At 40.0% G+C, this 12,212-nt stretch overlaps 1 protein-coding gene across 1 annotated transcript in view; it reads right to left on the bottom strand.

Annotated features, from left to right (window-relative positions):
- Positions 1 to 12,212, bottom strand: part of kdrl (kinase insert domain receptor like) — a 52,283-nt gene that overhangs the window by 27,636 nt on the left and 12,435 nt on the right. Inside the window, exons 5-11 of the mRNA XM_088294082.1 lie at positions 10,584 to 10,734; positions 10,357 to 10,493; positions 10,099 to 10,270; positions 9,566 to 9,686; positions 9,316 to 9,485; positions 4,538 to 4,694; positions 1,834 to 1,945 (exon numbers count right to left, since the gene is read on the bottom strand). Coding sequence (XP_088150208.1) covers positions 1,834 to 1,945; positions 4,538 to 4,694; positions 9,316 to 9,485; positions 9,566 to 9,686; positions 10,099 to 10,270; positions 10,357 to 10,493; positions 10,584 to 10,734 — 1,020 coding nt within the window. The remainder of the gene's footprint in view (positions 1 to 1,833; positions 1,946 to 4,537; positions 4,695 to 9,315; positions 9,486 to 9,565; positions 9,687 to 10,098; positions 10,271 to 10,356; positions 10,494 to 10,583; positions 10,735 to 12,212) is intronic.

Here is a 12,212-nt window from a genome sequence, read left to right as displayed (position 1 = left end):
CTGTACTGTAGTCTGAGTGCTGACCCCAGCAGACTGCCTTTTTTCTCTCGCTGGCTTTCTGGGGGAGCAGCTCGACTGGGAGGCCCCCCGTCATGACCAGCGTCTAATTCACGGGCCGACGCGATTTATGTGGAGTGACAGAAAGGAATTTGCCAGCAAATCCCTCGCCTTTTAAATTCCCGCTTGTTATCATTGACCCTTAGTCGTCACCCTCATAAAGCAAGCGCTTTCGGCCGCAGGTACTTGTAAACAAGTGGGGCTCCACTATTTATGACGGTCATGTATTAGAGCCGATGCCCTGTGAAAATGGCAACATTTACTATTATTAGCCTTGTAAAAAAAAAAAATATATATATATCTTCATTATCTTCATCCTCAAAAAGACAGCCAACTTCAACCGTAAATGCCGAAATGTTACTATTCAAAAATAAAAAGGAAAAAAATTTTTTTTTCTGGGTTAATAAATTTGTGCCCTAGTTGGACTCAGTCAACTTTCTAAATGTTTATTCTATGGAAAGGCCCACACGATGCAGTCAAATCTGCTCTTAATTATGTTTGAGGTGAAAAGACGCGAACAGGAATCGGTCCAATTTCTTCTCTGTCTTTTAGGTTTACATGATGGAATTAGTTCTTAGATTCTTGAAATGACTTTACAGCCTGAAGGAATACAATCATTTGTTTGACTCAATCTGATTAAGGCTTATCTTATTTCAACCTTTATCACATTTCTATAAGTACGCTGACTGTCTGAACATATACAATTGAATATAGATGTACATGCACAATATGTAAACAATCTTTCTAATTTACATTTTTCACCGCCAACAAGGTCTTTAGTTAACATAGAACAGTGTATCGTTCGTTTATATCCATTATATAGCATCGACTTACAATTAGCATAAATGCTATGTGGCTATATTTCATATATCTGCTAATGCTATGCTAACAAACTTCAGTCCTGTTATTCAAATGAGGTGTTTCAGTCCAATAAAACAATGACATAAAATATAAAGTTACCTGAGATAGATGATTATAGATTTGGAGTAGTTCAATATTTGCCTAATCGGTTGAAAAACAAAAAATATCTTCTGTTTAATTTAAGAGCGGCAAATTTGGTGTAAATGCTATCTGGCAAGAATAAACGCCGTTGTTAAAATAATTTCTTGACGACAGGTAAAACAATATTTCATTGCAACTTGCAAAATCGTCATATTTTCATATTGTTATCGTTATTTTTTTACTTGAATGAAACGCCGACATCTGAGTCATCCTTTACAAATTGGCCTTTTATTGTTTACGTTTTTTATTCATGGTTTTTTGCAATTTGTCTGTGACCTCCTGAGCACTTCCCTATTTGGAAAGTCCCAAAGAAAGCAATTATATTTGTGCTTGTATGATTATTCTGTAGTTTAAAAACAATTTAATATTTTTCACATTTGGGGCCCCATCGGCGAGTCAACAAAACGAGAAAAACAAACTTGTATCCCATTTTTCCTGGTCGTTCCCTCCAGGAATAAATAATTCCAAGTGCATAAATGAAGAAGGGATTTGCCATGAATGTGCCTTTTCATGTGTTTTGGTCACATTTCCTCATGCAAGAGTTACGCGTCACATTCATTGGAAGCGAATTGGAACGGATTTATTCATTTCAGATGAGGAATATAACTTTCATGTGCTCCTCGTGAAAGAATTCCACTTGAATCCGACCTTGCCATTGGGTATTGTCTTGATATTGGCCGGTTCCAATGCTCATAAAACCCCTGCCATCAACAGTATTTCAAAATAGAACAAAAAAAAAAAGAAAGAAAAGAAAACAATGCAACAAAGGCATACCTTGTTTTTTCCTTGAGCCAATTCAGGCTTGGTACTTATACTCTCGATCCAGTTGCTGGCGTTTCCCCTTTCCATAACGTTGACCACCGTTGGTTCCGAGTAGACGATACATCTGCGAGCGAGGCAACAATGGCCGTAAATGCGGCTATCATGTCACATTGCAAGTATGAAGAAAAACAAATGTACATGTGCTAAACCTTGAACGATATAACACGTATTTGTATTAAACGCTTGCCCAGATGGAATGAATACTAGTCGAGCGGTTATGTGATTGTATTTCATTCTAATGGCCTCTCAGCTGTCACCGTGCAGAAACGACCCAGAGAGAGCACAATCCTGCCCTAGTGCTCTTTGTTTCCTTGATATCCATCTTAAGCTGCGTATACGAGTGGTGAGGTCTTTGTCCTCACTTGCAAAGCAATATACTAGAAGAACAAGTGTGTCATGGCCCAAGAGTTTACAATTGAACTTTACTAGAAATCTACAGCGCTGCATGAGTAACACTACTAGTAGGCATGTGTCACCCATGAGTAGCATCATTGTAAAAGAAATGTGATAAATTCTCAAAACGACTTACCCACAAAAACGTTTGAGGAATTATTCAATATCGTTGGTATTCAATTTATGGTTGATGTGCTTGTAAGGCAATTCTGTGCCCAAGTGGAATGACTAGAGCACACTAGTAGAATGAATTTGAGGGCAATATCATATCAATGATATCTGCAACATTTTGAAATTACTTTTCAACCATCCTTAGCGCAAGCTTAGATTCATGCCCCCCCCACACACACACCTAAAGACCGTACGGCTTTGCCGCCTATGGTGGCAAACAATCAAGCTGATGAGATGAGAGGCCGAGGAGGAAACGGCCAGAGCGACAGGAAGGGCCTGGCTGTGCGTCACCTCCAACAGGAAACGCCAGAGCGATCTGCTCCAAGGAGATAAGGCTGATGCGTAGACCTTGGCAGTCAGCAGGGGACCGCTGATAACTTCGCAACCTGGCAATCTATAATGACACCCCCCCCCCCGCAATGTTTTACGGCAGGGGTGGACAAACTCCGGCCTGTGGGCCATTTGTGGCCCGCAGATGGCATAGAGTTCAAGAAAACCAGGGATGGACTTTAAATTAATTTCCCGTCTGTTCTGAGCCAGGTTCTGATTTGTGAAGATATCAGCATTCTGACAATTTTTTTTCCTGTATGTAGCCATCGGAGTTCAGTTTGAACACCTCTGTTGTACACTTTGCTCCTTTCAGCCTCCCACCACTGTCAGCTTCCTCCGATGGATTGTTTCCCTTTCTGTTCATAGATGAGATATAATCTCGAATGAATTTACAGTGTCGACCACTTGCGGGGTCAAGTCTTGATAAAACAAAACATTTTTACACAATTAACCACCCATTAGGCTCGAGTGGCGGCAGCCCAGCCAGTTCTTAAATAGGTGCCGCCTTAATTATTTCTAGTTTGTCTAACCCTCATCAATGTTACTATAATTTATGAACAAAATAACAAAAACAACAGTGAAAAGAAAACATTTTTGTTAACTGACATGAAAAATTGAAAAAAGGGGTGGGGCCAAGTGAGTGACACACTGAGTTCGGAGTCAATCGGGTTGGCTACCACACAATTAGTTTAGCGTGAGCGTCTTCTTCATGCGCCTTGTGCGTGTTTTCATTTTGCATTTTTGTGTTGTTTTGAAATCACAAGTTACATGTATAAAATCCTTTGGTTGTGATCTTTTCACTCAAACTGAGTCGGAATTTGTGTGTGAATTTTGGTTATATATTTTGATTCAATTAGATAATTAAATACCATTTTAACCTTGACCCTCTGATTATTCCCCAAAGCATCCCCCCCACCCCAGCTAAACACATAATGTACATTTAGCATTTCCGCGAATAAGTGAGGCGTCCCTTCTCCACTCACACGCTGTTGTTTTTGTTAATGGTGCCGTGTCCTGATAACCCGGGACTAATGGCCTATTGTTTTGCTGATCTTACGGCTCGCAGGTCTCCTGCTGTCACAGAGCGGCCGGGATCTTGGGGAATGTTCATCTTGTTTGTGGGTTCACTAGCAGGCTGGTATTCAGCAGCAGTCACTCATCGTGCGTGAAGAATTACTTGGGGATCGGCTGTAATATATCTCCCCACTGTTTCCTCTTCGGAATCCAAAAGCGCTGACCTCAAATAGGAGGGCACCTCTCCAGGGCTACTTTTCTTTGATTAATGTGCTGTGTTCTGAGGCAGTTTAGTCAGTGGAGATGTGTTGGGGATTTTTTTTACGGTGACTCCAGGGTGCCTTGAATGCAACTGTGAGACTCTGCATAAACTGGAAAAACTATCCATGCATTCAATTATACAACTGAGGACTGAACTTGGGTTTTTTTTTTGCCTCTAATGGATCCATCCATCATCTGTACTTGTGTTGCTGCTCTGGATAAATGGCATGAGCACCAGGTATGAGGACCAAGTCTATCCGTCCGTTCATTTCTCTTGCATCACATATCCCTGGACTGGTCGCCAGACAATCAAATGGCACATACAGAGAGGGACGGCCATTCACAAAATCTGGATAGTTTATAGTAGGGGTCACGAACGAAAAAAAAAAAAAAAACTAGTGCAGTTTATTGCCGGATTCCATTAATGTTTTGGATGCAGCAATTTTGTAAGATCCCTGCAAGAAAAAGAGGCTATATGACCACTTACTGTTTGAGGACGGGGTCTGTGTGACAAGGTTGCCAGAGCCAGGTGATGTTCGGCGCCGGTCTGCCGTAGGTAGTGCAGGTCAGCTTGTGGCGCTGGCCAAACATGAACGGCTGGATGTCCACAGGTGCAAACTCTGACTCGGAAATACTTGGCTTCACTAAGAGAATAAAAGCAGGAATGACGCTTTGTGACAATTTGTCCAACATTTATTGAAATTCAATTTGTATGAGAGTGGGCATTTTTGGGGGTTTTGTTTTATTGCGTTATTATTTTTTCACTTTTTTTATTATTATTTTTTTTTACTTTACATACAGCTTCATGCAGACATTTTTGAAGTGCTCTATGAATGAAGTTGAGATCATTTTTTTTCTTTGTCAAAAACTTTGGTGGACATTATTTTGTAAATATAATTTAATCTCAAAATATCCAATAAATTGTCAAACTGTTTGTCACATTTTTAATTTAAATTATACAACATATCAGGCAATTATTTTTTTTTAAAAAGTCACGTTATAAAAATTTGAAATCATAAATAGAATACTACAAGCTTTAACACATTTAAAAATTACTGACTACTCCATAAAAAATATTTATTATATTTAAATGTTTTATGATAATTAAAAAGTTAAACTTGACAAGAAGAAAATTTCTATTTTCAGAGGAAATTTGTTAAATTCTTACATGAAATTAAACTACATAATGTCAAAAATTTTCCAGTTAAAAAATAAAGTGTATACAATTTTCCAAGTAGGGGTTTTATAATGCACTAAAAAGTTTTTGCTTAATGCCGAGCTGAGATTTGGACATTTTTCTTGAATGAAAATAAAAAAACTATATATATGTTTAACTGCTTTGCATATGTGGCCCCATTGCATTTGAAACTTTGTTTGAACATTTTTCATAAATGCAATGTGAAATGCCCTCCCCTTTCCTTCCTTGGGTTTTTCCGTATACGGCTCTCCACATAAAAACTTTGGCCATCCCTGTGTTAGGTGACGCCTCAGCCCAACCCTCTGCAGAATCTCATAATGTCTTTCTAATGAGCAACAACAGTCATGATGGATAGCCGTGAAGTAGGTGCCACTGACACCATTTGTCCTGTAGACAGTGTGCGGAGGGAAGAATGGCAGGATGATAGGCAAGCCTGGGGCTGCGGGGTCAGAGCGTGACCCCGCCGCGGGCCGAGTGATTCGACACGAGCTCTTTAGCAGCAACACACAAAGATTCTCGCGTCACTTCAGACGTTGTTCCTTCGCCTTTGCCGTTCTCGCAGCTTGAACAGTCAACATAAATCTCCCTCGCTGTGGCCGGCCCAGCAGCATCACTGCCAACGACCACCATGTTCATTGTCTGCAATGCTGCCAAGTAACCAAGTCCAAATACTCCATTACTGGACTTTACCTTTCTCGATTTGCGTCTTTTTTACGTTTCGTGGTCATTCGTGAAGAAAGACAACTTGAGTAGTAAGGTATATAAAGTACAAATTTGTTCTGAGTGCTGGGAGTGTAAGTAAAATACCATCATATAAATAGATACTCAAGTAATAAATTATTAATAATTAATAAATGTATTATTACTAATAATACAAGAAGTCATATTTACATTTCCTTCCTCTCTATCACATGGGTGGGCAAGCTTTTTGATTGGTGGGCCACAATTTGTTCTAAAGTTTGACAGAGGGGCCAGGACCAGGAGTGTTTTGGTAACCTCACATTATCGAAGTAAACAAAAATACTTTTAATTTCATATGAAAATGAACAAATTACAACAAAATATCTGTCTTAGACACACCACAGTATTTAGAAAATTAAACATGAACAAAGTTCATTTAATTTTTTCCAAATTCAGCGGGCCCAGATTAAAACGTTTAACGGGCCGCATGTGGCCCCCGGGCCGTAGTTTGCCCACGCCTGCTCTATCACAAACAGGCAATTCTTGATGTTTATGATAAAGGCTCTGAGGGTGGTTAAACTGAGACAGTGGTGGGAAGAACCCAACTACAAGTACTTAATACTCGACTTATGGACTCTATTCACACCTTTTTACATTGCGCTGTTATTTGCGTATCAAGCTTTTAAAGTCGTAAGAAGGCCTCCGTTTTGCGTTGGATGTAAACGTAAAAATCCACAACTAAAGTATAAGTTATCTTAAAATGTGCAGCAACTTAATATTTGTACTTCTTATCACAAACAGATGTGAATTATTTCTTGAGATTTCTGATGAAGGGTCCTTATACTGAGGCTGTGGTGGTAAATAATGAAATTCAAATACTTAATTACTGTATTTACTGTACTTTTAACTCTATTTGGGATCATCTTCCTTGGTTGTTGAAAACATAAGCCAATTTTGAGGAGTAAGGCATTCTTTAAATTATTCTCGTAATAATTAGATACTGAATCTTGCTTTTTTTTTTCTCACATGGCAGCCGTATGTTTCCATAATGTTTTTTTTTTTTACGCATTTGCGTCAACTCAGGAGTACAGAACGTGAGTGGTTTAGTCACCTCGGAGTGTGTGCACCGTTATGTCGGTGCTGATAAACGACGTTTACATAGTTTCTTAATTCAAACCAGAATCCCTCCTGGCAGTGTTTATTTGTAAGCTTCATTTTATGTCACTCCAATAAGTTTTAGTGATGCGACATGGTACGCTATAAATTTTTCCTTCACATTTTTGGCACTTTAATGTCTGTAGAATGCTAGGAAATCATTCTGCATTCTCCCACAATATTTCAAGCCGTGACCCTAATAAGGACACATAAGCAAGTATGTGTTGCTGCTACGTGTGTTAAAGTCGTAGTTGTTTGAAGGTTTGTAACGAGGGTTGTCCCGATCACATCTTGGGAAATGTTTACATGCGAGGTTAAAACATCTACCGTCTGATATAACCCTCCTGCAAATCATTATTTTGATATGTGGGGATTTGTGTTAGCTCTTTTGCTACATTAATGTAGCTTCCGAGACGGTACCACAATAACAGTTACTTTTCTCTGTCATTTTTTTAATGAATTGCCGAAGGACTCAGCCTATGCAAATACTCAAAATCAAGTGTATTTAAAATTACTGAAACGTCTGTACGGTTTTCCATTAGCCTGTCTATTGCATTTCACGATGCATGTTAGCATTATAGCATAAAAATAGCAGATTTAAATAATGTTGATAGACCGAAAGACTAAATTATCTGGAACGATTGGCTGAGCGAACATTTTGGTGTAAGTGCCAGTTTTGAACTTAGTGTCACAATATCATCAAAAGCTGGAAGTAAGTGTGCCTGCTAAAAATTGTCTGAGCATTTTTATTTATTAATTTTCAACTGTAAGTCTGTCTAGATCGGGGGGGGGGGGCAAACTTTTTGATTGGCGGGCCACAATGGGTTCTAAAATTTGACCAGGAGCAGATGGTTGGAGCGTTTTGGTAACCTCACATCATGGGATTTAAATTCTAAATGAAAGTGAACAAAAGCATGACAACAAAAACACGGTATTTAGAAAATAAAACATTAACAAGGCTTATTCATTCAATTTTTTTCAGGTTCGGCGGGCCGGATTAAATCATTCAACGGGCCGCATGTGGCCCCTGGGCTGTAGTTTGCCCACGCCTGGTCTAGATTGTTACTCATCCAGGTCATGGTCATTGGCAAAGGTTGAAACAAGACAATGAGACTCTTCTTGTTTATTTAATTAGTTGTGAGGTGTTTGTGCCCTGAAAAGTTTTCAAAATCACTTCGGAAACTGTGGTATTCGACACTCAAATGAGAAAAAAAACAATGCATGTGTTTAATGTGAACATTTTCCATTCTTGCTTTCTACAAGCCCCATTCGGGCCACGTTGACTACATTATGTTTATAAAAGCGGCACAGTTCTGTATGTATTGTACAGTGTACACATGGTGAGGATGCAAACAAAGGCTGTGAACTCAGGGGGGTCTGGAGCGCTTGCGTGTGCAGAATGGAGCCAGGGCCCGTTTACACACTGCGCCAAGCCCCTTCTAAAGAGGCCCACTAATCAACAACAGCTGCCACAGCATCAATGTCAATCTCCCTCTGGAATCAACAAGCACACAAATTCCTCTCATACTAAAGCTGTTACCTGCCATCCAGTCGCTTTTGTAATGTAACGGAGTATAAATACTTTGTTACTGTACTGAAGTAGAATTGTCTATTTGTGGAAACCTTTACTTTCCTCCTTCTACATTTTCTGATTAAAATGCATACTTTTACTCCAATTTCCCCTAACGATCTTTGCTCGGACAAAATCAAAACAGAAGAATTTGTTACTTGATGTAATGCTGCAATCCTGACAAGCTGAAGACACTCGCTGCTCACAAAACATGATGACCAAATCGACCTCAGCGGTGAATGTGATAATGAGGAAAACGTTACGCATCCATTCCAGGCAGCACCTCTCATGACTACCCAAAGCGACATTAGTATATTATAATATTATATATTAGTATTCAAAAGCTTCCTGTCCAAACTGAAGAAGCACATTGAAGAATTTAATTTATTTCAATTAATCCAGTGGAGTCAAAACAAATATTTTTTGCATTTTCACGAGCTTGTGTACGCATGGTTAGCAAGATGGCCAAGCTAACATGTACTAGCTAATTTCACTCATTAACTAACCTGCAGATCTTTAACTGTTAGACACCGCTGAAGACAATGAATAGAATTTTGAAATATATATTAGAAAATATTTGTTCTTTTCCTAACCTGCCCCCCTCCAACTTATAGCACCCCTAGATCCCGCCCCCCCCCACCACCACCGCCCCCCATCTTACTGTCGACTTCCAGTGTGTAGCTCAGGTTCCGGTACAGGCGATGGGCTTGGTTGCCGAGGCTTATAGTGAAGACCCCGTCGTGTTTCTGCTGCACGTCAGAGATGATCAAATTGTAACCGGAAATCTTGTAACAGGTGGAATTCTTCAGAATGGGGACTCCGTCCTTATACCTGGGAGTCAAACAAATCAGTCAATTCTGGGAAAACAAAGAAGGTTGCAGTCTACGTTATCCGTTGTAACCTCAACTTGCCATGTCAACATATCTGGTGCCGGCAAAGCGTTGACCTTGGGCTCGAACACGAGCCTCTTTCTGCCCTCCTTGACAACCACTGTACCCTGGTGCTTGTATGAGATGTTGAGGAAGGGATGTTCTGAAACAAAACATGAATGGAATTGGAACTTGTAGACGGCCTGCTTGTATGTATTGCTGCTTCTTGTGTGTTAATGTAGTAGTTGTTTGAGGGTTCATAATTACCGGATACTAATTTCCGTTAGCTCAAATATATATGTTAGCATTAAGCTAGCAGACATCATTTTGTCATTAGCATAAACGATTTGTGTGTGTGTGTGTTCTCTTTTGTTTTGTGTTTCAGTTTTACAGTAAACGTCAACTGGGAGTGATAAATGTACCGCTTCAAGCAAGCACACTAGGATTCTTATTCTAGAGAGCTGCAATCGAGTTTTCTTTCACTTTTTAGTGAGAGAGTGGGAAGGTGGCAAGGGCAGGTGGATTTATTGTATAATTAACAGTTCAAATCAAACAGTGGGTCAGCACATGCTCACCGTAGACGATCACTTTCGCTGTAGCGTTCTTATGTTTGGTGGGTGCAATCTCAGCTTTGCAACGATACAAGCCCTTGTCCTCCATTGAAATGTTTTGCAACACTAATGCTTTGCTCATTGTAAAAGCAAGTGCGGGGCTGTCTTTGGTCTTGTTTGTGAAATAACGGTTTTCCTGAAGACAAAAATAAATAAATAAATAAAAATCCCATCTGCGCATTCATACCATCTGAGCTGCAGGTTGACTGTTGCCTAGCTTACTTTCTTTCTCGGGAAGTCCCACGTAAAGCTGATTCTTTCACCAAAGGTGGTCACTCCGGTGCAGTTGAGGAAGAGCGTGTCGCCAACCAACAACCTGACCCGCTCTGGAGTGATGGTCACATTCTCAAGAAAAAGTGCTGTGGATGTGCAAGACAGAAACTAAGACACCTCCCACCGACCTACCGGTCTTTACTAGTTAATGTATCTGAAAAAGACAACACACTCACACAGTCTCTTGGGCATGTACATGGAGGTGAACCGATGACCATTGACGACGGCGGTGCAGATTAACATATCGTACACAGTCTCAGGGCTGTAGGGAATCCTGAAGCCAACTTTTGGATCCCATTCATTGACGATCTTTTCTGACGATGAGAGCTGTAAATCAACATGATACAACGTTTCATATTAGATGTTAGCTTTGAGCCCGAAGACTTTTGTTTGACAAAACAAAATATGATGAAACAAAATTGCCTGAACATTTTGCGGTATAAATTTACCGTGGTTCTTACTTTTTTGTTCTGCTTCTATGTGTTGCTGCTCTATGTGTGTTAAATAGCGGCTGTGAATGTTTACAATTACGCTATCCACAAAGGTAATTTTCATTAGCATAGACGCTATGTGGCGTTTCACATTATTTGTTAGGTTTAATTCTTGTCTTTGCTTTTATATAGTGTCTCTGTAATGCGGATTTTCAACTTTTTCTGCCTTTTATTAACCAGGGGTTTTATTTATTTATTTATGTATTTATTTATTTATTTAATTGCGGAAGAGGACTTCTGTAATCATTTACAACTTGTAGCACATGACTTAGAAAAAGATGTACATGCTTGCTGTTGCTTGTTCTCATGCCAGAAGTCAGGCTGGGAGAAGAGGCAAGTAAAGTGGAAGGAAGTAAAGGGAGCAGGAAGGAGGAGAACCCTTGATTTACCAATGGCAGGAAGGTCCACGTCACCACTATCTGATCCATCTCAGACAGTTTGTTTGTTCACGAGTGGGCACAAAGTCACACAGTCGTAAATCAGTGCCGCAAATAACGCCGTGATTGGCAAATTTACAGCTGAAGGAACCGAGTGGTACCGAACACCGACAAGCTCAGACGTTCACCGGAGGACTTCTCTTCCTCTGGCATCCAAGGTACCAAATAGTACTCAGGGTAGGTTACCTTGTTGTTTCCTGTGACTGGAAACAGTGTGTACAGGTTTTGTCCTGTATTTCCTGAAAGGACCAAATTTAGCAGGAGATTCTATTCTGAGCAAAAGTACTCTTGGAGCACCTTCCTGTTCGTACAAGAAGCAGACAGATTGACTCCCTTAGTTTCCCCTGATGCTTGTTGTGCTTTTCTTTAAGATTGGTTTTGTGGGAACCACAAAGTGACAAGTAAAGGCGAAAATAACGTGGGCGTAAAAGCTGCTCCTAAAATTGAATTCTCAACAAATTTGTACGGTGAATCCTCACTGCATCTTTTGCGCCAGATTTTTTAAAATGAATTTCTTTGTAGTGAACAACGGCTCTTTTTTTTTTTTTTTGCAGCACTCTGAATATGTTAACTAACAAAGCAATATAAATCATGCAAATGTGATGCAGTCACAAAAGTTGAGTCAAGGCAACTGCACTGCTCATAGTCGTTGACGATGTTTCACCTTTCATCCAAAACGTGTCTTCAGTTATAAATTTAGGGGAGGAGTCATTCTATTTATGCCTCAGTGGGTGTGGTCCGTGGGAGACTTTAACAATAGGATGTTGCTTGCTGTTGTTGTTCAGCGTGGTTGTTAAAAAAAACTTCCTACATGTCAATCAGTCGCTGACTTATCGTGTGTCAAAACGGCTCGTTAGGGCCGCTCTTCCCACTGAAG

Source organism: Idiotropiscis lumnitzeri, chromosome 4 (assembly GCF_059441095.1).
Source record: "Idiotropiscis lumnitzeri isolate Australia: NSW breed Sydney's pygmy pipehorse chromosome 4, RoL_Ilum_1.0, whole genome shotgun sequence".
Classification (NCBI taxonomy): domain Eukaryota; kingdom Metazoa; phylum Chordata; class Actinopteri; order Syngnathiformes; family Syngnathidae; genus Idiotropiscis; species Idiotropiscis lumnitzeri.
Note: the sequence above shows the minus strand (reverse complement) of the source record. Positions and strands in the feature narration are given on the sequence as shown.